We start from the raw sequence: 23506 nt of genomic DNA, 5'->3' as shown, positions 1-23506 counted from the left end.
TGTGGATTTAATTATGTCAAATTTTCATGTGCGGTTGTCTTTTTCATTTGGCTTTATCAAACAGCGTACTGCAACATTCATAACCTCATTATTGGATTACCATAATCAAGTCTTGTTATTACCTTGGCTGTCAAGAAAACAAATCCCATAACTTTTTTATTTTTTTATTGAATTTTGATTATAGAGTATATAGATCCTTCATTACAAGACAAGAACGTTAGACCAAAGATATAAGCCAAGTTTGTGGGATACTAAAATTAGCCTTTTTCTTCATCAATTAATGCATCCTTGATTAATAAACAACCAATTCTATAAGAAAATTGTGTTCGTGGAATTCATTCTCAAGTATATATATTAGTATTTATATTGTTTTGAAACCGAATATTATATACAATTTGACTTCAAATTGCAAGTAAAAAATCCATGATCTTAATAGTTGTTGATACACTACATGATCCCACATCAAGTTTGTTTTATAAAATTGCTAGTCGCCTAATTAACTATCCTGAATGGGTAGGGGAAAAAAGGTCCAAGAATTAGCAAACTTTGACCACTATGTCAAGATAACTACAAGAAATTAACTCCTTAGCAGATATATATGAGGGAGAACGAAGTCTTGTTTCAATTCAATAATTGAATTAGATATGGATCAAGGAAGAGTATTGAGGTATTAGAATAATAATACGGCCCTGTTAGCTTGGATATGTAAATCACGTGAAACTATTTTGCTGTAAAAAACTCCGAAAAGTGCAGTAAATATACTTCCCATGATTAAGTCAATGCATGTAGGAAATACTAATTTTAAGTACAATCCTTTGTTAACTGCCTGAATAGCAATAGCATCACATTCTCTCATTTGCATCCCCCTTTCATCATCACCACTTTTAGCTTTATCCTCAAAGAGTGCCCACGCCTCTTCCAAAATCCAAGCTCTTGTTTTTTGTCTCTGGCATAAAGAAATTAAAAAAAAAAAACACTGCCCAAAAAGCATTATCCCAGAAAGGGCAAAAAACCTTCCTCGGTCCTCCAAATGTTATTTTCTAGGATATTGTCAGAAATGCCACGGACTCCACTCCACTCGCCAGCCTGTTCACTGATAATATTAGGTCTGTGCCTTGGGCCTTTAGCCCGAACGTAAATATTTCTGATGAATAAACCCAATTGAGTAGAATGAAACAACACAGACTGCAATGATGCACCCAATGATAGCCCACAAATGCTTGGTTTCTGAGTGTTCGAGAAATTTGGAACCCATGCCCAACACGACCATTCTAATTGAGCCTCGCAACAAAGGAGGGCGTTTCCCTAACCTGTCCATATAAGAGCTGAAATCAAACACAAAAGAAGCCTTGGTTACTCCCATGATTACAGTGACACCATAGCGCTTACTCCTTAAGGTGAAAATAATACATTAATATTTATAAATTATTTGAATTTAATTTAAATAAAATTTAAATTCGATTTTTATTATTATCAAGTCAAACTCAAATCGAGTAGCTCTACTCATCGATAGAAACGAATTCGAATATTCTTATACTTAACTCAAGTAACTTACGAGTCTAATCAAACTTTTATATTTAAATATATTTTTATTATTTTAATTAATAAAATATCTCGAATTCAAGTTTGAACTCGAACACAAATAATCGAACTCTTGTCGAGTATACGAATCGAGCTTATTTTTATATATTAATCAAGCTTAATCGAGTAAGCTCAAGTAGTTCAATTTCGATCACGAATCGAACTCGAGCTAAAAAAATAAAACTTGATCGAGTTCAAGCCGAATATCGAACCGCAAGTTGAAAGTCGAGCTCAAACTCGAACTTCTCACTGTATCGACTCGATTCGACGCAATTACACTCTTACTGCCTCCTATTTTGAATTCCAGCATCTTTGAACAGTTCGGGGAAATAGTATATTAACAGCATCATTGCCAAAAGCTTGCATAAAAAAGTTAATCCCAATGGCTGCAATTAGAATTCAATGAACATGTCTTGATGTGCTTAATAGAAGTTTCCTCCAAACCCCTTGGCCATGCAATTCGCTATTGCTTGAAGAAGTTGCATGGCCTAAATCCATAGCAGCAGCTTTGGTTATTTCACCGAGTCTAAATCCAGCTTCTTGAGAACTATCCGAGACTTTGATCAAAACCCTTTTCGCTTCATGATCTGTTTTACCTTTTATGACAAGCCAGCGAGGTCATCCTGGCATCGCTGTAACACCTAATCCCATTGCAACAGCCGGTATTGCTCCGAAACCAAGCATCAGTCTCCAGTTTACGTTTGGGGCAAACCAAGGAGGATACCAGAGACGATGAATACTTCAGGAAGGGAAGTCAGCAACCCACGTTTCATAGCAGGGGAGATTTTAGCTGTGTATAGAGGAGAAATCATGAGGGAATAGCCACCGCCAATCTCAGCAACTATGCGGCCTGCTAGGAGCAATGGGAAAGAGGGTGCAAAACCCATTAGAAGTGCACCTTGTAGGAATGGGCTGCTGCTAGGACAATTGTTTAACGTCTACCTATGAAATCTGAGGTTTTGCCAGAGGCAAGTGAGCCCATGAGTGGAAGTATACTCGGGCTACCAATCAAGATTTCTACTTGAACTGATGTGATTTTGAGGTTGTCTTTGATAAACAGCAGTGCACCACTCCTTACACCAATATCTGCAAAAGATATACACAGCAATTCACCCAAAATTTCACTCATCATGAAAAAGGATATTAATTTGAAGGCATGCAAGATACAAGCATTAATTAATCGTGGGTTTTGATTAATAATCAAGAAGCTATTTTATTAAATCTATACTTGGGTTCTTCACAATGTTATTGAAAAAATAAATAAAAATTAGAAATGAGACAAATGAAAGTTGACTCACCATAACCTAGGAGAATAGAGTTTGCAGAGGCCAAAAGAGTACAAAAAAGAGTATACTTGTTTAGACCAGCTGTGCTTCTGCCCCCAAAATATCATTACCCGCCGCATTTTATTATTGGGATTCCATCCCATTGGCGTCCATTTGAGTTTTCTCTGCAGCCATTTTATGCTTTTCCTTCAACCTTTTTTTTTTTTTTTCCTTGAAGTACCTTTGAAAAGATAAGTTAGGTGTGGGAGAAGTGAAGACTAAAATGAGGAGTAAGTTGAAGTAGAATTAATGCAAATGAAACTCAAACTGCGTGAAATCAGAAGTGCAAAGCTTGGCATAAATATAATGCTAGGAATGAATAACACGTTAACAGTGGAGATATCATTCCATCGTGAGCTGGAATGTTACCAAAATCTACCCATGACATGATGATAGAATTAGGCAAAAAATCTCAATTCAATCCAATCAATTAAAATCAAATCAAATAATTAATTAATTACATAATAAATAATAATTTAATATAATTTGATCCAATCAACTTATATCCACAGATGAAAAATAAAATTCATTAATTGTAAAAAATTATAAATATACAATTTATATCAAACACTCACAATTAAAAATCATTAAACTCTCTCAATCTCCTCTAATCTTATAAAATATTCTTAACTCAAACAAATATATACCATATACATTCATGCATCCATACATATACAAACCATCTCATTATCCTCTAATTCACTTAACATTCAAACATAAATCTCCAGCACTACTATGTCTCTATCATAAAACCTTACAACTTTATTATATATATTTTTTATATTTAATCTTGTAAAAATTTTACTTATTTATAAGCATACAAATTTACTTATTATCAAACAAATCTTTTATGAAATTTAAATCATTATTCCTTACACATAATTCACTTATTTTCCCATAAGTCCATGTCTATCTAAACTCTAGGGAGTTTTTCTTTATAGCATCACCAAACGCTATGCATCCAACATGGAAGAAATATATTTGCAAATCATTTTTCAATTAGTGGGCAAAACAACAAAACTTGGAACTGTTTTTTGAGGGAACTTTTGTATTAGGAAGCAAGAACTTTGTTGTTTCCATCACTAGGGTTATCCTCAAAAAGAATCTCAATCTCTTCTAAGCTCTTGCCTTTAGTTTCGGGCAAAAAGAAGTAAAAGAAAACTGTACCAACCGCCATGATTCCTGCAAGTGCAAAAAACATTACCCCGAATGTAGTCTTCCCTGAAATGCTCAGGAATGTCAAGGAGACAATCCCACTAACCATCCTGTTGACAGATATTGCCAGGCTTGAACCTTGGGCTCTTAACCTCATTGGAAATATCTCTGAAGAATAGAACCATGTGATAGGTCCAAGCCCAATTGAAAAGAAGGAAACATCGGCGCACACAGCAAGTATACACAAGGCAGTGGCCCAAGCTGGCTTGTCATAGGATTGCTGAAGGTACTTGGAGCCAAGCCCTAACCCAGATAATGAAAACGCCATCCCTGTTGAGCCCAACAATAAAAGGGGCCGCCTCCCGAAATGGTCCAAGGAAAGAGCCGATATGAAAACGAAGCATGTTTTGACAATTCCCATGATGATTGTAACACCGAATTGCTGTTTCCTGTCGTGAATTCCAGCGTCCTTGAAAACTTCAGGGCTGTAATATATGACAGCATCGTTGCCAGAAGCTTGCATAAAGAAGTTAACACCACTGGCAGCAATAAGGATTCGTCGAATAGGCCTAGATGGCCTTAATAACTCCTTCCAAACCCCTTGGCCATGCCAGCTACTTGAAGATGGTTCTTGTTCTAAATTTTCAGCAGCCTTTGCCATTTCAGCGAGTCTCACTTCAGCTTCCTCTTCAGATTCTGATGTTTTAATTAAAATTCTCTTCGCTTCCACAAATCGGCCTTTCATGACTAGCCAACGAGGGGACTCTGGCATCGCTATGACCCCTAGAACAACAGCAAGTGCTGGCAATGCTGCTATTCCTAGCATCAGTCTCCAATTAAAGTACTCCGGAAGGCTTGACAGTGCATAGTTGGAGATATAACCAAGTAGAATTCCAATATTAATGAAGACTTCAGGGAGCGAAGAGAAAAAGGCCCGAGTCATGGCCGGAGAGATCTCTGCAGTGTAGACTGGACCTATCATAAGAGAGTAGCCGACGCCAATTCCAGCTACTACTCTTCCAGCCATGAGGAAAGGGAAAGATGGTGCTAGTCCCATTAAAATTGCTCCTATCAAAAAGGTGGCTGCCGCCAATACTATTGTATAACGCCTGCCTATACCGTCAGAAGTTTTACCTGAGGCAAGTGAACCAATTAGAGAACATACATTCGGGCTGCCCACCAAGATCTCCACTTGGGATCTTGAGATCATCCCTGATATATAATACTGCTCCACTCATCACCCCAATATTTGCAAGCAAAAAAATTTACCAAAAAAAAACCAGAAACTTGGCTAGATTAATTAGTGCTCAGATTCTATCTTGCTTTTCTTGTGTGTGGAGATCAAAATTTAGAAGTAAGACCTTCTGCACTTAGTGGAAAATTCAATTGACCTAATTTAAAACAGCTCACCATAACCAAGTAGAATTGAATTTGTGGAGGCAAGAATAGCACCAGCAAGAGCATATTTGTTGAAACGACCCCTTCTATGACCAGCGACCTCTTGTTTAATAGCCTCCTTCTTCCACTTTCTTTCAGTTCTTGTTTCATTTTGCAGATCAGAATCAGGAAGTAGATGGTAGTAATGTTGTTTGTCCAATTCCTGAGGAGAACTGAATTGCATAACTGGAAACTTTACTGCCAAAAGCTGAAACATAAACTCGGAACAATATTTAATACATGTGCTTACTGCTTGACCCCCCAAACCCGGTTTATATCTATATTATCTCCGAACTTCAGAACATGTTTATATTTTAGTAGAACTCTAAAGAAGGAAAGACGGTTGTTTTTCGTCAAAGCCACTTTTTCTCACAGTGGCTTCTGCCAGGCACGCGACTCCTGCTTTTCAAGTATTAATGAAGTATCCAACAAGAAATTAATAGCTGTCTCCCGCATTCATACTAAAATAAGACAAAGCCATCATGAAAACGATGTCGCTCTGTGCTGAGCTGGACTTGAAGATTTCAGGATGTGTTGGGGTAAAAATAATAATTATCTAATTCTAACCAGACGAGGAAATCGATGGGCATGAGAAGTCGACATGAGATACTGCTAATGGGGGGGGGGGGGGGTGGTCAATTTTTGCTCTCATTTTGATTTTTGAGTATTCTAAAGACCTTTCAACCAACCATGGCTCCTCCTAACCTTATTATATTAGATTTTATAGTTGCTAATTACCAGCAAAAAGATTCAGTATGTGTTAATCAACAAACAATATATATATATATAGGATTAGATATTATGAGAGCATCTGGCTAGGATCAGATGCTCATCAAATTTGATTTAGCTCACCTCATTTGTTGTCTTTACTCGTTTTAAACGTGGTTTGAATTAAGTAGGCAGAGATATGCCTCTGCAATTAGCATATTTGTTTGAAAATTTGAACATTTCCTTAATAGACCAAAAACGTTGCAGCCATGCTTGCTTGCAGGAATTCTGGTTTTAAATGAAGAAGGTATAAATTAAACCTCAGAGATTCCCAGTTCTTCTAAGCGCTACGTAGCTCTGAGTCAGTCAGATTCCTAGGATCTACTAACTATGAAGGTAAGAACCAGCTAGCTTTTAAACAATTGCATATCCTCATTTCCTAAGAGAATGAGCAATGTGAACACGAATCTCAGAAGGAATGTCCTTTTTTTCTATTCTAATATATTTCAGGTGATATATAGGCCCAGCAGAAACCAATCACTGTCAATGAAAACATTTGCAATGTGAACAGCATCTCAGAAGGAACATCTTTTTTCTAATAAAAACCAATCACTGTCAATGAAAACAGGAAATAAAATCCACATTGAATATACTTATTTTTTTCTTTTGTTAACTTTCTTTTGTTCAATTATTATATAGCAAAAATAAAATGAAACTCGTGATTAGGTCCAACAACAAAAGGGAAATCCAGATTTTCAAAAAAAATTTTCTAGTTGGGATTATTCTTGCTAATAACCCACCCAAAAAAAATGAAAAGCAGTTATTTACCGATTGATGCTCCTCATCGAATATTTTTTAAGAGCTCTATTCTATGTGATTTCGATGACAGGCAATTTAGTTATAGAAAAATTTGTTGATCAAAATGGACTCAGAAACGAGCTAAAGCATCAAGGCAATCAGACGCAGGACTGAGAGATAAGAAATCATACCATATTAGCATTAGATGGACTGCATAAAACATTAAAACTGCAATCCTCCTAACAGGGTTTTCAGATTTTGAATTTTGCTGGCCAAAACCCTCTCAGTCCTCTTTTCTGAGAAAAAATCAATCAAGTAATCGGAGAGAAATAATGCAAGAAGGTGATCCGAGAAGCCGATGATGATCAAGGAAAACGACGACAGGTAAGATGGAGGAGAGCTACCATGATAAGGCATATACTATATATGCTTGTTCCTGAAAGGCAAAAACTTGCCTTCCTGTTGCTTAGAAAAAATTATAAGCACTATTAAAGAGGAAAAAACTTTTCAGATTTAAATGTTCCTAAAGGCAGCTCACGGTATTGTGAAATGCCACTGAAGTAATTAAGACAAAGACAAAAAAAATCAATGTTTATTTCTTAAAGTTTGCTTTATATATAGTCAGAAAACTGGCATTCCAGACATTTGGATGGCTTTTAATAAAAACAACTCTGTTGATGCAAAACTTGCTAGATATGGGGACAATGAATTAATAAGGCTTGCAACTAGAATTAGAAACTTGGTTGGCATCCAAACTGACGTGTTGCATTTTGCATGCACAAACTGCAAACAAACGAAAGATGAACTACTTTGGTAGTTTGGTTGCCAGCAAAAAAACAGAATAGTTTCTATAAATGAAATTTGACAAGCTTTTAAAGAGGAGCCTTTGCCCGAATTTGCTGGTAAAATGTCAAGGAAACGAGGAACATGTTTTGTGAAAAGAACGAAGAAAAAATAGATGCTTCCGTCATTAGTCTATCTAGATTCTAGATGCAGGAAAGTAGAAGCTGAGTTGACAAAGGGAAACTCAATGCTTTTCCTTCCATAATCTGAAATTTCTGCAGGCGGCCAAGAGCCTTGAATCCTATTTTTGGATCATCGTCAATGTCAAAAATCCAAAAGCTTTGGAATTTGGAAGTCCATATATATATTGAACTTGAAAAAGATGATGACAAGGAAAGTTCTTGACATGCTTTTGAATCATATGGGACCTTAATTAACTTCAATGCCCTTTTTGGTTTAAGCAACAAAGAAAACAAGAACCGAGCAAAATCAAATGGATGCAAAATGTAAAGTGAATTGTGGTCGGCAAAAAGCCTCCATTCAATAAAATTAATGAAAACAAAATAAAAAAATCAATCAATCACATAAAAAAATAATAATTTAACGTAATTCAATCTAATCAATTTACGATGGATGAAGGATAAAATTTATTAGTTTTAGATAATTACAAATAAACATCAAATCAACCATTAACAATCAATATCTATAAATTTTTACAATCTATTCTTATAGAATATTCTCAATCCAAATAGACACATATTCATATACACTCATGCACCCATACTTATATAAATCATCTCAATCCTCTTTAGTCTACTCTCAAACATAACATTCATACACACCCATATCTCCAATAGTCTTATGAGTTATTTATCTTATAAAATCATATAATTTTTTTATATTTTTTTTTCTTACATAATCCTAAAAAAACTCTATCTATTTATAAATATATAAATTTATCTATTAAAAATCAATTTTCTCTTAAAATTTTTCTGTAACTCAAACTTATATATTAAAAAAAAATTTTAAAATTTTTTTTTTATTATTTTTTATTTATTAAATAATATCTAACTAATTTTAAATAAATTTATTATGAAATTTAAGTCATTATTTTCAATAAATTGTACCTTTGAATTTATGATCCAACTTCCTACCTCTGTGAACAAAATCTTAATTCCTAAACAAGAAAGCATTTAATTGTTGTAGATATTACTGCATCGAGGTCCAGGGAAGACGACGTGTTTATGCCTTGGTTTAGCACCTAAACGTCAAGTGTCAGCTTTACCGTTTTTGGCAACCGCCAAAAAAAAACTAGTGTAAAAATCTTATCTTGCTTTTCTTTTCAAATACATGGAGGCCAATATATAGAGTTATAAATGTTACAGAGAAAAATTGGTGCACGCATCTTTGTGTTTTTCGCTAGGCAAATCATCATTTTATTGTTCAGAGTTAAACCTGAACAAGTTATTTTTTAGGCCATCCAAAATTTAACCCCAAAAAGAATTAAAAAAAGGAAAAAAAAAAAAAAAAAAAGACGAACACACGCTTGTATAGGAGATGCCCTCAAGTGGAGGGCACCTATTAATCAATTAGTTTATTTTTCCACTACGAATGAATTCAATAAATTCATTAAGTAGGACAAGTTGCTATTTTTACATTTTTTATCCTAAAATCAGCTATATCAGTAAAATAAGTGTTCATATTTACACAGGCACTGACAGACATCCGTGTTGAATGTTGATAGAAACAATTTATTCGTCCAAGGCTCACATCACCTTCGCATTATCTACATATTGAACAACTTCAGAAGCTATTTCTGAGATCCAGTTAACTGCAGTGCCACAAAAGATTTCCCAAAACCAGAGATCCAATGCAAGGACTGAAGAAAATATAAGCAATGCCAATGTCTGATACCGATTCAATGGCCAGCCAGAAACTTCAGCCATTGTCTTCAAAAATGGAAGGGAACTGCCCTGGAAATCTCGTTTTTTAATGGACCAAGCTGTTATCCACTGGACATGTGAAGGAACCAGGTCAAATTCCTCTCTTAAGCGCCTCCCCAAGTCTGGCATGTGACCACCCCCATACAGTATGGCTATCTTATTATGACCATCATCAATCGCTCTTCTGAGTGCTTCTATAGCAGCTCTGTTCCTTTCACCGATGATAACAGATTTTTGTTCCACATCAGCTGTCACTTGTGTGAACCTTCACAAATTACACTTTTGGGTCATTTTCTTATCAACAATGTTTGTCATATGACATATGTGAACTTGCCTTGAAATGCAAAAACCTACCCCCCTCCCCCCTTTTCCTGCCCAAATACAAAAAACTATAGCTACTAGCAGCCAAAACATACAAATGCTCAAAAATTAAGAAAATTAGTTTCCTCATAAATACTGTATCATTCACTATGACATCTTCAAGCAATTGTAAAAACCATATAGTATAGAAGTGCAAATATTTTGCCAAAACTTACTCAGAAGTTAGTAGCTTTGCCAGGAAAACCTTCATAGCAGCACCAAAGTCAAGCCTTGATAAAGCTTCTAGCTCTGGATAATCAGATGCCCGGCTTCCCACATCCGCACAAACACCACCAATAATGAGAAGACCTACAAGTGGCATAGGTAGCACACGTGAAGCCCAGAGAAGCTTAGATCTCCAAGGATCAAGGTCCTCTGGGATTGAAGCAGACTGCACTAAAGCTTTTTTAGATTTAAGGATCATATCCCTAGCAAATGTAAAGAAGCTTTCACCCTTTTCAAGCTGGACAAAATATGATTCAGAAGATTAGATGTAGAAGCACAATGTTATTGTTGAATATAAAATTGACCTCAGACTTCAAATTATAAAAGCATCCAACACTTTCATATAACCTGAAGTAACTTGAAGGTCTCATAGTCAAGATCTGCATGGTACCAATTATCAGCCTGGTAATCAAGACAATCTAATTGGTAATCAAGCATAAGTACTAGAGCCATCTGCCGCTGAATGCATCCCAGAATGTTGAAACCTCGTGAACGTGAACTTTTAAGCCTTTTTGCAGCTGTAGGGTTCCTTCTATTTTCCAAACTCTCCCTGCTGGCCACCATCTCATACAGGACACAATCATATGGTACAAGTTCCTTCTGGAGGATTTCAAAATACCTGCAGAAGATTAATCATTCAACCAATTTAATTAGAACAATCCACATTAGCACACATAAAAATGTTTTTACATGCAACTGGATATTTTAGCCACACAAGCAAAAGGAAATTGTCATGGAGGGTGCAAAGTCAATCCATTATCCCCTTATGAAGGTTCCAAAAGAAATATTAAGAAAAAAAAATTTTCTATCCTTAAACATATTTTCGTCATTCTTTATGCAGGCAGGCGAAACAAAAACTCAGATTTTCATTAGCAGGTCATATTAATCAATATAATCATTCTTTCCTTGCCTCTTCCATGGGGCATATTCTTATAGCAAGACAAGCACGTTTGTCCTAGCTGTCTACAACCACTTTTTAACATCATTTTCACTAATTATCATCACTGCTCAAGTACATTCATACAGGGTTACAGACTTACTGTCCAAATGATGCTCAACTTCATTCATTTTCTTATTATTATTTTTTTAATAGAACTTCATTCAGCTTCATTCCATTAACTTATAGTTTACCAAATATTTCCATCTACAATTCAGCTTTCTCTTTAAAAATAACTAGAATTGGACACACCCACTATGTGGGTGAAAAAAGAAAAATGTTTTGAAAAAAAAAAGGTTGAATGGTTTTTTTTTTTTTTTGATATATTTTAAAAAATAAAGACATATGTACCCCCATAATTTTATTGACTGATACATAAATTCATCAGTTGAGTTTGGTATCACTTCTATATGGTAAATTAAAGTTTAATTATCTTCAAATTAGGATACAAGTCTTTTGGGTAAAAAATAAATAAAACTAAAACCAGATAAAAATTGAAACCAGATAACTAAGCACAACCCTCCATTCATAATACATAATAATGACAGAAACAAAACATAAATTACTTGTAATCTCACAAAAATTCCTAGTTTGAATTAGCCAAACATACTCTTTATCCGCGATATGAATCGTTGAGACCAAATCAACCTGAACCATCAAGAAAATCCCACAATTAGAATCCAGAAAACTGATTCTTCTTTAAATAGTTAGAATTAGAACCGAAGCTCCAGCGGTCGAATTTGCACCTGAAGAAAAGGGTAAAGAATAAACCAAGGAAACTTCTTACGAAAACTGACAACAGCAGTCTGCAACTGGCCGCTGCCCCTGTGACTCCCTCTCTTGAATCTCATGAAATCCGCTATCGAATTGTTGTCAAAGAACTGCTCCGCCGACCCATCTTCAGCGGACCTGTTCGAGGAACAACGCAAAACCTTCAACGACGGGTATTTGAGAGCTTTTGAGAATCTAGGATTGGGTTTGCAGAGCTTAAATGAGATAGGCCGAAGAGAAGTAGACACGGGAGAATCAGGGCTTGAACTTGAAGGAAATGAAGATGTGGAAGAGACAAGTAACAGAGAGCTCGAAACCATAGTTGCCAGAGATAGAACGAGTGGAATTGGGTTTTTTTGCCACTGAACAAAATAACCTGCTTCATAGTTTTTGAGTGTATTCTAGTTTTTGTCGCACGTGTAATTTTTATTTTTAAAGATTTTATTTTAAAAAATAAATTTTTTTGATATTATAATAATAATGATAAATTTTAATAATTTAATTTTAATTTTCATATAATTTAAGTAAATTTTGATTTTGATAAGTTTTTATAAAATTTTGATAACTTTCATAAAATTTTGATAAATTATGATATAATTTTGATAATCATTAATATAATTTTGATAATTTTTTATAAAATTTTAATAATCTCTTTATATAATTTTAATAATTTTTTAATAACTTATAATATATTTTTAGTAATTATTGATAAAATTTGTGTAATCATATATTTAACAATGAAATCTTTTAAAAAGAGTGTGTTCAGTTTTAATATAAAATAATTTTTTTTATACAATAACATTTTTATTTCATTTAAATTTAGAATTTTTGTCCACTAATTTTTTTTATTAAATAGATTTACAGTAAGTTTATCCTAATCTCTTAAAATAAAATTTTTAAGTCTATTTTTGCTAGTAATCAAGATTTAATTCTTGACAATTTCAAGTTTAAAAAAATTTATCAATTATTAATAATTAAGTTATCATTGATTTATTATTATATTTTCAACGATTTATTGTTAAGTTATCAATGATATACTACCAAATTATCAGTAATTTATTACTAAATTAGCATTTATTTACCACTAATTTATAAATAATTTACTACTAATTACTACTAATTTATAAATAAATTTATACTAAGTTATGATTAATTTACTACCAAATTGTTGATAATTTACTATTAAGTTATTGATAATTTGTTATAAAGTTATAACTAATTTACTATTAATTTATCAATACTTTACTACAAAATTATCAATTATTAACTAATTTGCTACTAAATTATTATTTATTTACAACTAAATTATTAGTGATTTACTACTAAATTATCAATAATTTGTATTTAAATTATTAATAATTTATTATTATGTTATTATACATTTACTACTAGATTATCATTAATTTACTACTTAGTTTCGATTATTTATCACAAAATAATCATAGATTTATCACAAAATTAACCATGATTTATTATCAAGTTATCATTTATTTATATTAAATTGTCCATGATTTATATTAAGTTATCATTAATCAACTATTAGTTATTGATGATTAACTAGTATTAATTATATTGATTTACTTTTAAGTTTTTAATTATTAACTATTAAGTTATTATTAATTTAGTACTAAATTTATTAATTAATTACTATTAAATTGAAACTAATTTACTGTTAAGTTATAATCGATTTATTATTAATTTATTAATTATTTTCTACTAAGTTATTACTTTTTTTTTATTAACTTATCATTAATTTACTAATATGTTATTATGTATTTATAACTATGAAATATGAAATTTAAAAGTCCACTAATAATGTAAAAGATAATTTTCTTTTTATATAATAATATTATTGTTTTATTCAAGTTTATAATTTTTTCACTAATTTTTTATTGACTATGTCCATGGTAAGTTTATCCTAATTCTTAAAATGAAAATTTTGACTTCATTTCTATTAGTACCCAGGGTTCAACTCCTGTCAACTTTAAATATAATAAAAAATATCAATAATTAATAATTAAGTTATCAGTTATTTATTATTAAGCTATTAATGATTTACTATTAATTTATAAATGATTTGTCATTAAATTATAAATGATTTAATAATCATTGTTGGTGATTTACCATTAAATTATTGAAGATTTATTGTAAAATTATATCTGATTTACTACTAATTTATCGATAATTTACTAAAAAGTTATTATTTGTTAACTAATTTACTACTAAATTGTTATTAATTTACAACTAAATTATTAGTGATTACGATTACATTATCAATTTACTACTAAATTATCAATGATTTACTGTTATATTTTTATATATTTATTATTATGCTATTATTAATTTACTTCTTAATTTTTAATCATTTATCACAAAATTATCACAAAATTATTTATGATTTACTACTAAATTATTACTGTTTTATATTAAATTATACATTATTTAATATTAAGTTATAAATAATTAATGATTATATTATCGATGATTTATTATTAAATTATACTAATTTACTTTTAAGTTTTCAATAAATAACTACTAAATTATCAATTATTTACCATTAATTTATAATTGATTTATCACTAAATTATTTATTATTTACTACTATTAATTAATTACTATTAAACTGAAACTGATTTAATATTAAATTATCACTCATCTACTATTAATATATCATTGATTTATTACTAAGTTAGCAACAATTAATTACTAAGTTATCACTTATTTTTTTGTTAACTTTTATTTAGTATTATGTTGTTATTCATTTATAATTATATTATAATTCATTTACTATTAAAATATTATGCATTTATTATTGTATTATTACAAATTTATTAAAAAATTACCAATTATTGACTATTAAATTATAATTCATTTACTATTAAATTATTACTACTTTACTACTAAATTATCAATGATTACTACAAAATTATACTAATTATATTTAAGTTTTCAATAATTAATTATTCAATTATTAATTATCCTGTTATCATTAATTTATGTATATATATATATATATATAAATAATTACAATATATGCTAGATGATAAAATACATAAGGTACAGAAAGAAACAAGAAAAAATTAAAGTGTAAATAACTTGAAAAGTATAAATAAATACTTTTAATTTATTATCAGAGTTTAACATGTAATAATACGTTAAAATCATAATTTTTTTATACTAATGCAATTATTAAAACTAAATTAAAATATATGTATATAATATACATTAAGTCAATATTTCTAAAATATTCTTCAAATTTTTAGTTCATGATAAAATAATACATATTAAGATAAACTTTATTAATGGTTTGATTGAAATATTAGTGTATATGTTTTTATACTTATTAGCAAAATACAATTGAATATAAAAAATTAAAAATTTTGAAATGATGTGTCAATAATGAAAATAATAAATTTTGCCTTATATTTTTATCTTTAAGTATATAATTTTGGGTAACAATTTTGTTATAAATGTGATAAAAGTAATGAAAACAAATTTACTAAATTAAATTTATAAAAATTAAACAAATCACAATTTTAAAAAATATTAAATTCATAATAATTACTTTCGCATTCTCCATAAAAATTTTCTTTTACTAAATAAAAATGATGGTATATTGTTAATTATTACTTTATTATTATTACCATCTTCAAAATAACCTTTTCAATATTTTAATGCTAATTATTTTTTTTTCATTTGGAAAGAATAAAAAATATTATAAGGAGTTATAATAATTCAAATAATATATAACTTTATACTGTCTTTCTAAATGAGTATAAATTATGATATCTATTTCAAATGAAATGTTTAAATTATTTCTCTCAACTTATATAATAGCAACTTGATCAACAAATGAACAATTATAAACTCGTTGACTTAGATTAATATTTTTGTAATACGAATTTCAAAATCTCCAAAATAATATTTATCTTTTAATCTCTAAAAGACTTGAATATAAAGATTTTCTTCTAAAATTATTATTAGTATTTCATAATATTTACACTTAAATTTTTATTGTGTTATATTCTCATTCTATTTTAAAATTTATTATCGGTGTCATAAATATATAACTAAAATAACATGAATTAATCAACACAAATTTAAAATAATTTAAAATTCAAATTGAGTATACAAATTTTTTTTACTCATTTTAAATTTTAATTTAATTAAAAATAATATAATACATATAATTATTAAAATGAACTAATTTGACTTGATTTCAATTAATTTTAAAAGTTAACAACTTAGTGGTTATTTAAAATTAGAAATAATTGAATATAACCAAAATCCAAATTAAAATAGTAACCCAATCAAAATTTAATATTTTTTATTCATCTGCTATAACAATTTAAAAGTTTCTTATTTAAGCTTTTTTTTTATCTTTAATGTCTTATTTTTACTGTCTTTATTGTTGAATTAATTAATTAATTTTTAAAAGTATTTTTAAAATGAAATTATAATTATAAATAACATAGTATAATTTTTTATTTGAATTTAGGACGATTTGAATCTAACTTTTTAAATAAAGAGAAACATACATCAATTATTAAGTTAAATTTACTCAATTGTATAAATAAATAATTGAGTACACTATGAATAGAAATAAATGATAAAATTTGACTCAATCTAATTGGTCGTTGATTATAAATATAAAATTCAACTTGAAATTATGAAAAGTCAAAATTCAAAATGATTAAAATACTAAATACACAATTAAATAAATATTTATCAAATAAAATTTGCTAATAAATACTTTTAAATTACTTTTAACTTTAGTTAAATTATTTATAATAATATTTTATATTAAATGTAATAGCGATAATTAATTTGATAAATTTTGATTATTTTAAATAAATATTATCTAATATGGCAATTTTAAAAAGTTGGATACACTATGAATATTCTTAAACTAACATAAAGGAGAAAATGGAGTATACAATGTTTTCTCAAATAAAAGGTTTTATAATAATCCTAAAGAAATTTGAAATCAAAATATTTGTATATTTTTTATTGAATATCATGTGGCACTAACCATTTTTGTGATTTGGAAAAGATAAAATTATACATAACCAATAAATTTTTTATCTCATTTTTCTGCTTAAGATAATTTTTCATTGATGCTTCCATTAATTAAATGTAATTGTATATTCTATCAATTGAAAGATTAATTTTTCCTTTATTTAAAATTTTTTTATACATAAATTTTTACTATATAGAAATATTAAAATACATAATTTGAAAAAATAAAATAAAATAAAATTCCTAACATTGTTACTTGTAACGTTTTATTAAGAAAATTTCAAATTTAAGAATAACAAACTTGTTATGTAATACTTATACAATTTATAATGATTTAATTTTTAGCATTAATAATATAAAATTTCATGAATGAGTGTAATTTTGGTATAAAGACATTCAAAAGATAATTCCAATGAATTTGTCACATGTTAAAAGAATTCATCAAAAACAATTAATTTTCCATCACTTGATTTTTTTTACTTAAAATAATTCACATTAGGTTATTTAACCACATGGATGCAAAAAAAAAAAAGAAAGAAGCAATTTAATATAATTGAGAAAGTAAATAATCTTGAGATATAAACTAATCATATATAAATATATTAAGATAAAAGTTGAGAAAAAATAAAATCAATTATTGTTTAAAACAAGGTGAACAATTCTTATAGTAAGTTGAGCTATTGGTAGTAATTATAAAAGTCATATTAAAGTGTAAAAAATGATATATTAAAAAAATTATTTCAATGGATTAAAAAGATTTAATCATATTATCAATGATTAAATGATCAACTCATGAGGTATATAGATAATAAAATTATTATCATACATATATAGTTAATATATTAAAACAAAAAATTGAAAGGCAAAAAAAAAAAAATGCTTAAATAACTTAATTATGATTATTTTTAATAAATTTATTTATCAACATAAATTACATATACAATTATTTTTGCAATAACTAAAAAAACAAACTTTAAATAATTATTTTATTCTTATGCACATTAAACTTTTACAACGTTCTATTTATATTTTTATTTTATGTAAAAAATAAGTTTAATAATAAAAATAAAATCATTTAAATTAAAATTTATAAAAAATAATTAATGATATTTTAATAAATCACTTTTAATATTTTTGGAATTAAATTTTATTAAGGGTTTAGTCAATCAATTTTGAGCATTTTTTTAGTCTAATTATAAAAGAAATAGTCTAATAATAAAAAAATTCATTTAAATTAAATTTATAAAAATTTTTACTAAAGATATTTTTAGTTAATCACTGTTAACACTTTTAAAGTTAAAATTTTAAAATTTAAGTAGTTTAATTTTTTGTAAACTCTTTTTTTAATTCTAATTGATTTAAATTAAACTTAAATAAATTAATAAAAATTATATATTTAAAGATAAATTTGTTAATTTAAAAAATTTATAAAAATATTTAAGCCGCTCACTATTAATATTTTTAAAATTCACATTTTTATATATAAATGATAGATGATATATTATTTTCCCTTTTGGTTCGTGGTATTTTGTACGTTAAGGCAAAGTCCTAGAATTTTGTTAGCAAGTGAAACCAGTTAATCTCACAAAGATGTCAAGTAAGGAACACTTGATTAAGTTGACAATTCAATATCAAATCCATCCATCTAATGAAAACGACAGTGCTGTAATTATTCACAATATTGTTTTTCTTTTTTGCTTTTTTTTTTCTCAATAAATAAAAGAATTGTACTTATGCTGAAAAAAATTATTCTCGGTAATCACAGCAAGGAAATCACAAGCTCACACCAAAATGAAGGAACTCACACATGAATTACTGGTTGGTAAAACAAGACAAAATGAACAGAAATTCCGTAAAGAAACAACCGAAGCATCCACCAGAGGTGCTGGAAATGAAATTTATTACTGCCCTGTAAACCAAATGAATACTCTTATTACATGACCCAAAAAAGAATGCCCTTCTGGGGAACAATAGATATGTATGATTTCATCAATTGTTGCCACCAAGGAATGAAGTAGCAAGGAAATGAAAGTACTACAAGAATAATATAAGCCCACCCACTCAGCTTTTGAGTTCTCAGCAGCAGTTCAAACTAACCGACAAAGATACTTGGAAGAATATAACGGATGAAACCTTCTAGTTTGATTTGACGAGATCCCATCAAGGTCACCAGAAATGATAAAAGAATATATTCATGCTTCTCAGCTTTGATTGAAACCCTGTCTCATTGTGTTAAAAGCCGAATGCCTGCTTCAAGATCTTCTAAGGTTATAGTACCCAGTTCATCAGCGTCTATACAATCAAAATTGAGCCTAAGATCAAGGTTCTCCCTAGCATTAACTAGCATTGGAGCAACTAAACCTCCATTCATCTCCTTACGCTGCTTTTCTGTTGTTTCTCTCTCTATTAGTCTTGCTATTGCATCTAAACTGCAAGAACTATGCAACTTAAATCCATATAACAAACTCTCCTCTGTTTGATTATTCATCTTGATATGGAGGATCTTGGCTAGTTCTTCAGAGTTGAAGTCACTAAAATGAAAAAATTTTGTCACTCTTCTGCAGAACCCTTCATTAGAAGCAATTACACGCTTCATTGGTTCACAATACCCAGCAAATATGACTACAATTTTTCCACTGTCCATTACAGACATGATCTCTTCCAAGGCCTCCAATCCATAGTCCTTATCATCTGCCTTTTGCATGGGTATTAACCGATATGCTTCATCAACAAAAAGAATTCCTCCCTCTGCATCTTGGATCTGCACATGATCAGTCATAAATTATTTCATTTGAGAAAGCAAAATAATCTAGTTTGAGAAAAAGCACACAAAAAAGAAAATAAGAAGGACAAGGCAACACCTTTCTCCTTGTCTTTGGCCCAGTGTGTCCAACAAATTCACCAACCAAATCTGTCCGTTGCACTTCTATTACCTTGTCAGTAGGTAGAATTCCCACCATATGGAGTAATTTCCCAAGAATCCGGGCTACCATGGTCTTTCCTGTTGAACATATAATCATCTCCTCGTTCATACTTACCAAACATCATGAGACATGTGAAACCAACATGTTTCTAGAACATCACCAAAAGAAAAGTAATCCATTTCAAGACATGCAATCCAATAGCATTTACCTGTCCCCGGATTGCCAAGGAATGCCATATGAGGAGGCCTTCTGGCACCAACTTTCAACCCAAGGGCCCTGCGTCTTTCATCCAAGAGCATTCCCTTTGCCCATTTCCGAAGTTGTACTTTCAGCTCATGCAAGCCCACGATATTGGACAGTTCCTTTTCAAGTTCATCCATCTTAGCCTTTGTTTCACCACATGCTTCAAGCGCTTTTCTCTTGCGCTGCTCTTCAAGGTGCCAGTGCAATAGTTCGCTTAACTTCTCACTTCCAGGGCCTTTTGAAAGATGTTTTATAGGAGTCATTCCCTCCTGCAATGCAAAAGTAAACTAACAATCACGAGTTGGTATAAAGACAAATCAAGCAGAATGGAATACACCAAGCAAATGCAATGAATATTACATTGTCCTCAGCCCTGCAATCAGCATTGTACTCAAGTAGTGTCTTGACAGTTGCATAGTCATCAGATCGAATCGAATACCAAACAGCAAGGTGTAATGGTGTCATTCCATTCTGCATAAATGACATGGATGAAGAAAATCTTCAATAGAAGAAAACTTTCCATCCAGTTCTAATCACATACAACAACAAAAGGAAAATAAAGAGCGAAGAAACAGCACATTAGCTTTGGCTTCAATGAAAGCACCATGAGCAAGAAGCAATCGTGCTGCCTCACTACATCCATTCTTGGCCGCCATATGCAATGGAGTTTCCCCATACTGCAAAAGTCAACACATAGAACTCAGAGGAGGAATCCAAAAGGTCCAAAGCAAGGATCCTTACTGGATTTTCAAAGGAAGATTTATGCAGTTAAAACATCAACATATTTAAAAAAAGACAAAATAAAATGTTTACCTACCATATTCTTGGCCTCCAGCTCAGCCTTTGCTGGTCCTTGCCAGTCAAGCAAATACTTAATTATCTCAGCCCTATCATATCCGGCAGAAACATGTAAAGGTGTCTGTGCCATCTGCATTTAACACCAAATGAAATCAGTATACCTAAGGCTAAGATGGAATAGATTTCATATGTGTGTGCACACTGACATATACATATATCTGTAGTAGTTATTCAATTTGATCTGTCTAATTCTTAGAGGAAGAATAGTAGCAATAATCATGTAAGAAGCAGCTTATAATTTAAGTTCACTTTTAGAAGCTCAAAATCAAGAATGAAGCAGTCATCGTGTGCCATGAGTCCAAGATGTACAACGGCCAAAAACTTAAAGAAAAAGAATAAAATAAAATTGCTAACAAGCTAAGATAATAAAACAGGGAAACAACAGTTTTGCACTTGCTACTTTGAACAGGAAAAACATTTGTTATAAGCAATGAAGCAGTACAATATTAAGTCAAACTGTCAAACAGAAGGCCTAGGATAGCTTCATCCAGCATTTGAAATCGCCTCACATGCTGTCTACAGGTTCTATCATATTTATGGTCAACATCTTATAACTTCCCTTTACCACCATACTTTTGGCTTTTCGCAGTAAACTTAGGATATAAGTTGAATTTTGCATCAATGAATGATTAAAAGACATTTATGCTTGCTTAAGATGATGATTTCATGCCCCAACCGAACAGCATTGTTAACCCATTTCTCTACCCCATCCATCATAATATATAACTACTGGTCGGTGTCACCCTCAACCTCCCTTGTGCAATAGACAGACTTTCTTGCTTACAAGAAAAAACCCTGGATCACTTTTCATTATTCCTCGAATTCATAACTGCATAGATGCTAAAACAAGATGCCATGGTTTTTTTTTTATTTTTATTTTTTATAATACTATACTTTATACCATCAATAACAACCTACATTAAATAACTGAATATCGTAAAAACAACTAATTGAGACAGATATTAACGATGCACAACTTTTTCGATACCTAAAGAATTGCCCAAGTAAGTTCCAGTTAGATCTAATTCGTCCACTATGGACTCTGTTATTCTTTATTCAAAAAGAAAAATATATAGAGAAAAAAAAAAGAGAAAAGGGTAAGAAATGTAAGTCTTTCATTGATCTTAAAACATCAAAATTTAACCAAAACTAAGCCTAATCATCCAAATTCATGCATCATTTACGAACTACTAACAGGGGGAAAAAAGGGTGAAAGAAAGAATCTGACAACAGGGTTTCTCTCGTTGAGAAGAAAAGGCTTGTCCTTGAGCAACTTCTGGAGACCAACAAGATCCCCGGATTGAGCAAACCCATGAATGGTGGTGGGCTTGGCAGATCTCAACCGTTGATCCTGAAGCCTCTTCATCCTTTACAAAAAAATTAAAACGTTGTTACTTCCTTCTTTTTCCCTTTCTGAAGAAGAAAATTGAAAGAAGAAAGAAAGAAAGAAATTGAGAGGGAAATGAGAGGATTTTTAGTAGGAAGAGGGACGAGTCATTGGGATGCCAAAATGGACATAAAATCCAGCCCGAGTCCGACGCTCGCGTCTGAATCTGACACTGATTTTTCTTTAGCTCTTCCCTTCCCTTTCCTATCTATTTTCCTTCGTTTTCCCGATTTTGCGTGGTGTGGGTTTACAACCCTTTTTTTTCCTTGTCTACTGTGGGCTCGAGCCTCTCATTCACCGGTTAGCTTTCCACTTGCCACCGCCCACATCCGGTAGTGTCCACCTACTTGAAAGCTGTCAATAATTATAAATCAATAATAAATAGTACACTTTTTTCCTTCACTTATTATTCAATCACAATAAAATATTATATAATAATCCATCACTTATTAATATAAACTCTATATATAATTTTATTAGATTTTATATAATTTTAAATTATAATTAAGTGACTTTAATAATTTTAGATAAAATACCAAAATTTTTATCACGTTTTAAATGTATTTTATTTAATTACTAGGAGAATATATTTTAATTTTTTTAATTATTTGCATGGAGATAAACATTTTAATTTATTTATAATATTTATATAAATATATTTTTTATGCTTTAAATTATAAAAAAATAATTATTAAATTAAAATTTTAACATTTTAATATTATATAACTAAAATTTGAGTTTATAAACCTTGTAGCACTTGAAAAAGAGTGAAACATAGTCAAATCCTGTCAAGTCATCCATATAAATATATTAGATTTTTGAATTTGCACTTAACTCAAATTATTTATTTTTTTAAAAAGTAAATTCACCTAAAGTTGACGTTTGATTCACAGTACTTTCAAAATTTTCTACTTTAATTCCTCTTAAATCTTGACTTTTATATAAAAAAAATGGGAAATGATAAAAAATTCAAAGGCACGTGCCTACTGCCTAATGGAAAAATAAAAATAAGGATATGAATTATGAAATGCAAATAGCATAATTTTAAAAAA

General features: G+C 30.1%; 3 protein-coding genes and 1 pseudogene across 5 annotated transcripts; all 4 read right to left on the bottom strand.

Annotated features, from left to right (window-relative positions):
• Positions 1–606: 606 nt before the first annotated feature.
• Positions 607–3020, bottom strand: LOC111286100 (putative polyol transporter 6; annotated as a pseudogene). The gene is made up of 3 exons (XR_016343293.1): positions 2880–3020; positions 1867–2667; positions 607–1391 (listed from the first exon to the last, which is right to left on the bottom strand). The product of XR_016343293.1 is annotated as a putative polyol transporter 6 (transcript).
• Positions 2892–6040, bottom strand: LOC111285849 (polyol transporter 5-like). 2 transcript variants are annotated; one of them, XM_089763257.1, is made up of 3 exons: positions 5472–6040; positions 4111–5195; positions 2892–3087 (listed from the first exon to the last, which is right to left on the bottom strand). In XM_089763257.1, the coding sequence occupies exons 1-3, from the start codon at positions 5713–5715 to the stop codon at positions 3043–3045; spliced, it is 1374 nt and encodes a 457-aa protein (XP_089619383.1). In that variant the 5' UTR covers positions 5716–6040; the 3' UTR covers positions 2892–3042. The 2 variants fall into 2 exon arrangements, with proteins under 2 accessions (XP_089619383.1, XP_089619382.1); XM_089763256.1 differs by lacking the exon at positions 2892–3087 and having other exon boundaries at positions 3456–5195.
• A 3293-nt stretch (positions 6041–9333) lies between these two features.
• On the bottom strand, positions 9334–12404 carry LOC111285026 (uncharacterized). The gene is made up of 5 exons (XM_022874235.2): positions 11999–12404; positions 11863–11900; positions 10664–10934; positions 10267–10553; positions 9334–9995 (listed from the first exon to the last, which is right to left on the bottom strand). Exons 1-5 carry the CDS (start codon positions 12341–12343, stop codon positions 9554–9556), a joined length of 1383 nt encoding a protein of 460 aa, XP_022729970.2. The 5' UTR covers positions 12344–12404; the 3' UTR covers positions 9334–9553.
• Positions 12405–18895: 6491 nt separating this feature from the next.
• On the bottom strand, positions 18896–22682 carry LOC111285312 (uncharacterized). Its single transcript, XM_089763255.1, has 7 exons — positions 22296–22682; positions 21027–21137; positions 20788–20886; positions 20570–20680; positions 20175–20478; positions 19904–20043; positions 18896–19803 (listed from the first exon to the last, which is right to left on the bottom strand). Exons 1-7 carry the CDS (start codon positions 22431–22433, stop codon positions 19267–19269), a joined length of 1440 nt encoding a protein of 479 aa, XP_089619381.1. The 5' UTR covers positions 22434–22682; the 3' UTR covers positions 18896–19266.
• Between the last annotated feature and the right edge of the window lie 824 nt (positions 22683–23506).

The sequence above is a fragment of the Durio zibethinus genome, chromosome 6, assembly GCF_047325235.1.
Source record: "Durio zibethinus cultivar Kanyao isolate XHJ-2024 chromosome 6, ASM4732523v1, whole genome shotgun sequence".
NCBI classification, from domain to species: domain Eukaryota; kingdom Viridiplantae; phylum Streptophyta; class Magnoliopsida; order Malvales; family Malvaceae; genus Durio; species Durio zibethinus.
This window is presented reverse-complemented; position numbering and strand designations above follow the sequence as displayed.

Bases quoted from the DNA above. Each gene is read 5' to 3' on its own strand.
- LOC111285849 (XM_089763256.1), bottom strand. From the start codon at position 5,715: ATGTTTCAGCTTTTGGCAGTAAAGTTTCCAGTTATGCAATTCAGTTCT. The intron at 5,196-5,471 runs GTGAGCTGTTTT...CACTTGCCTCAG, and splicing joins TTCAATTCTACTTGGTTATG to GTAAAACTTCTGACGGTATA.
- LOC111285026 (XM_022874235.2), bottom strand. From the start codon at position 12,343: ATGGTTTCGAGCTCTCTGTTACTTGTCTCTTCCACATCTTCATTTCCT. The intron at 11,901-11,998 runs GTGCAAATTCGA...TTGATGGTTCAG, and splicing joins TTCTTTACCCTTTTCTTCAG to GTTGATTTGGTCTCAACGAT. The intron at 10,935-11,862 runs GTATGTTTGGCT...AATCTTCTGCAG, and splicing joins ATTCATATCGCGGATAAAGA to GTATTTTGAAATCCTCCAGA.
- LOC111285312 (XM_089763255.1), bottom strand. From the start codon at position 22,433: ATGAAGAGGCTTCAGGATCAACGGTTGAGATCTGCCAAGCCCACCACC. The intron at 20,681-20,787 runs GTGCTGTTTCTT...TCATTTATGCAG, and splicing joins TCATTGAAGCCAAAGCTAAT to AATGGAATGACACCATTACA. The intron at 20,479-20,569 runs GTAATATTCATT...TTTGCATTGCAG, and splicing joins ATTGCAGGGCTGAGGACAAT to GAGGGAATGACTCCTATAAA.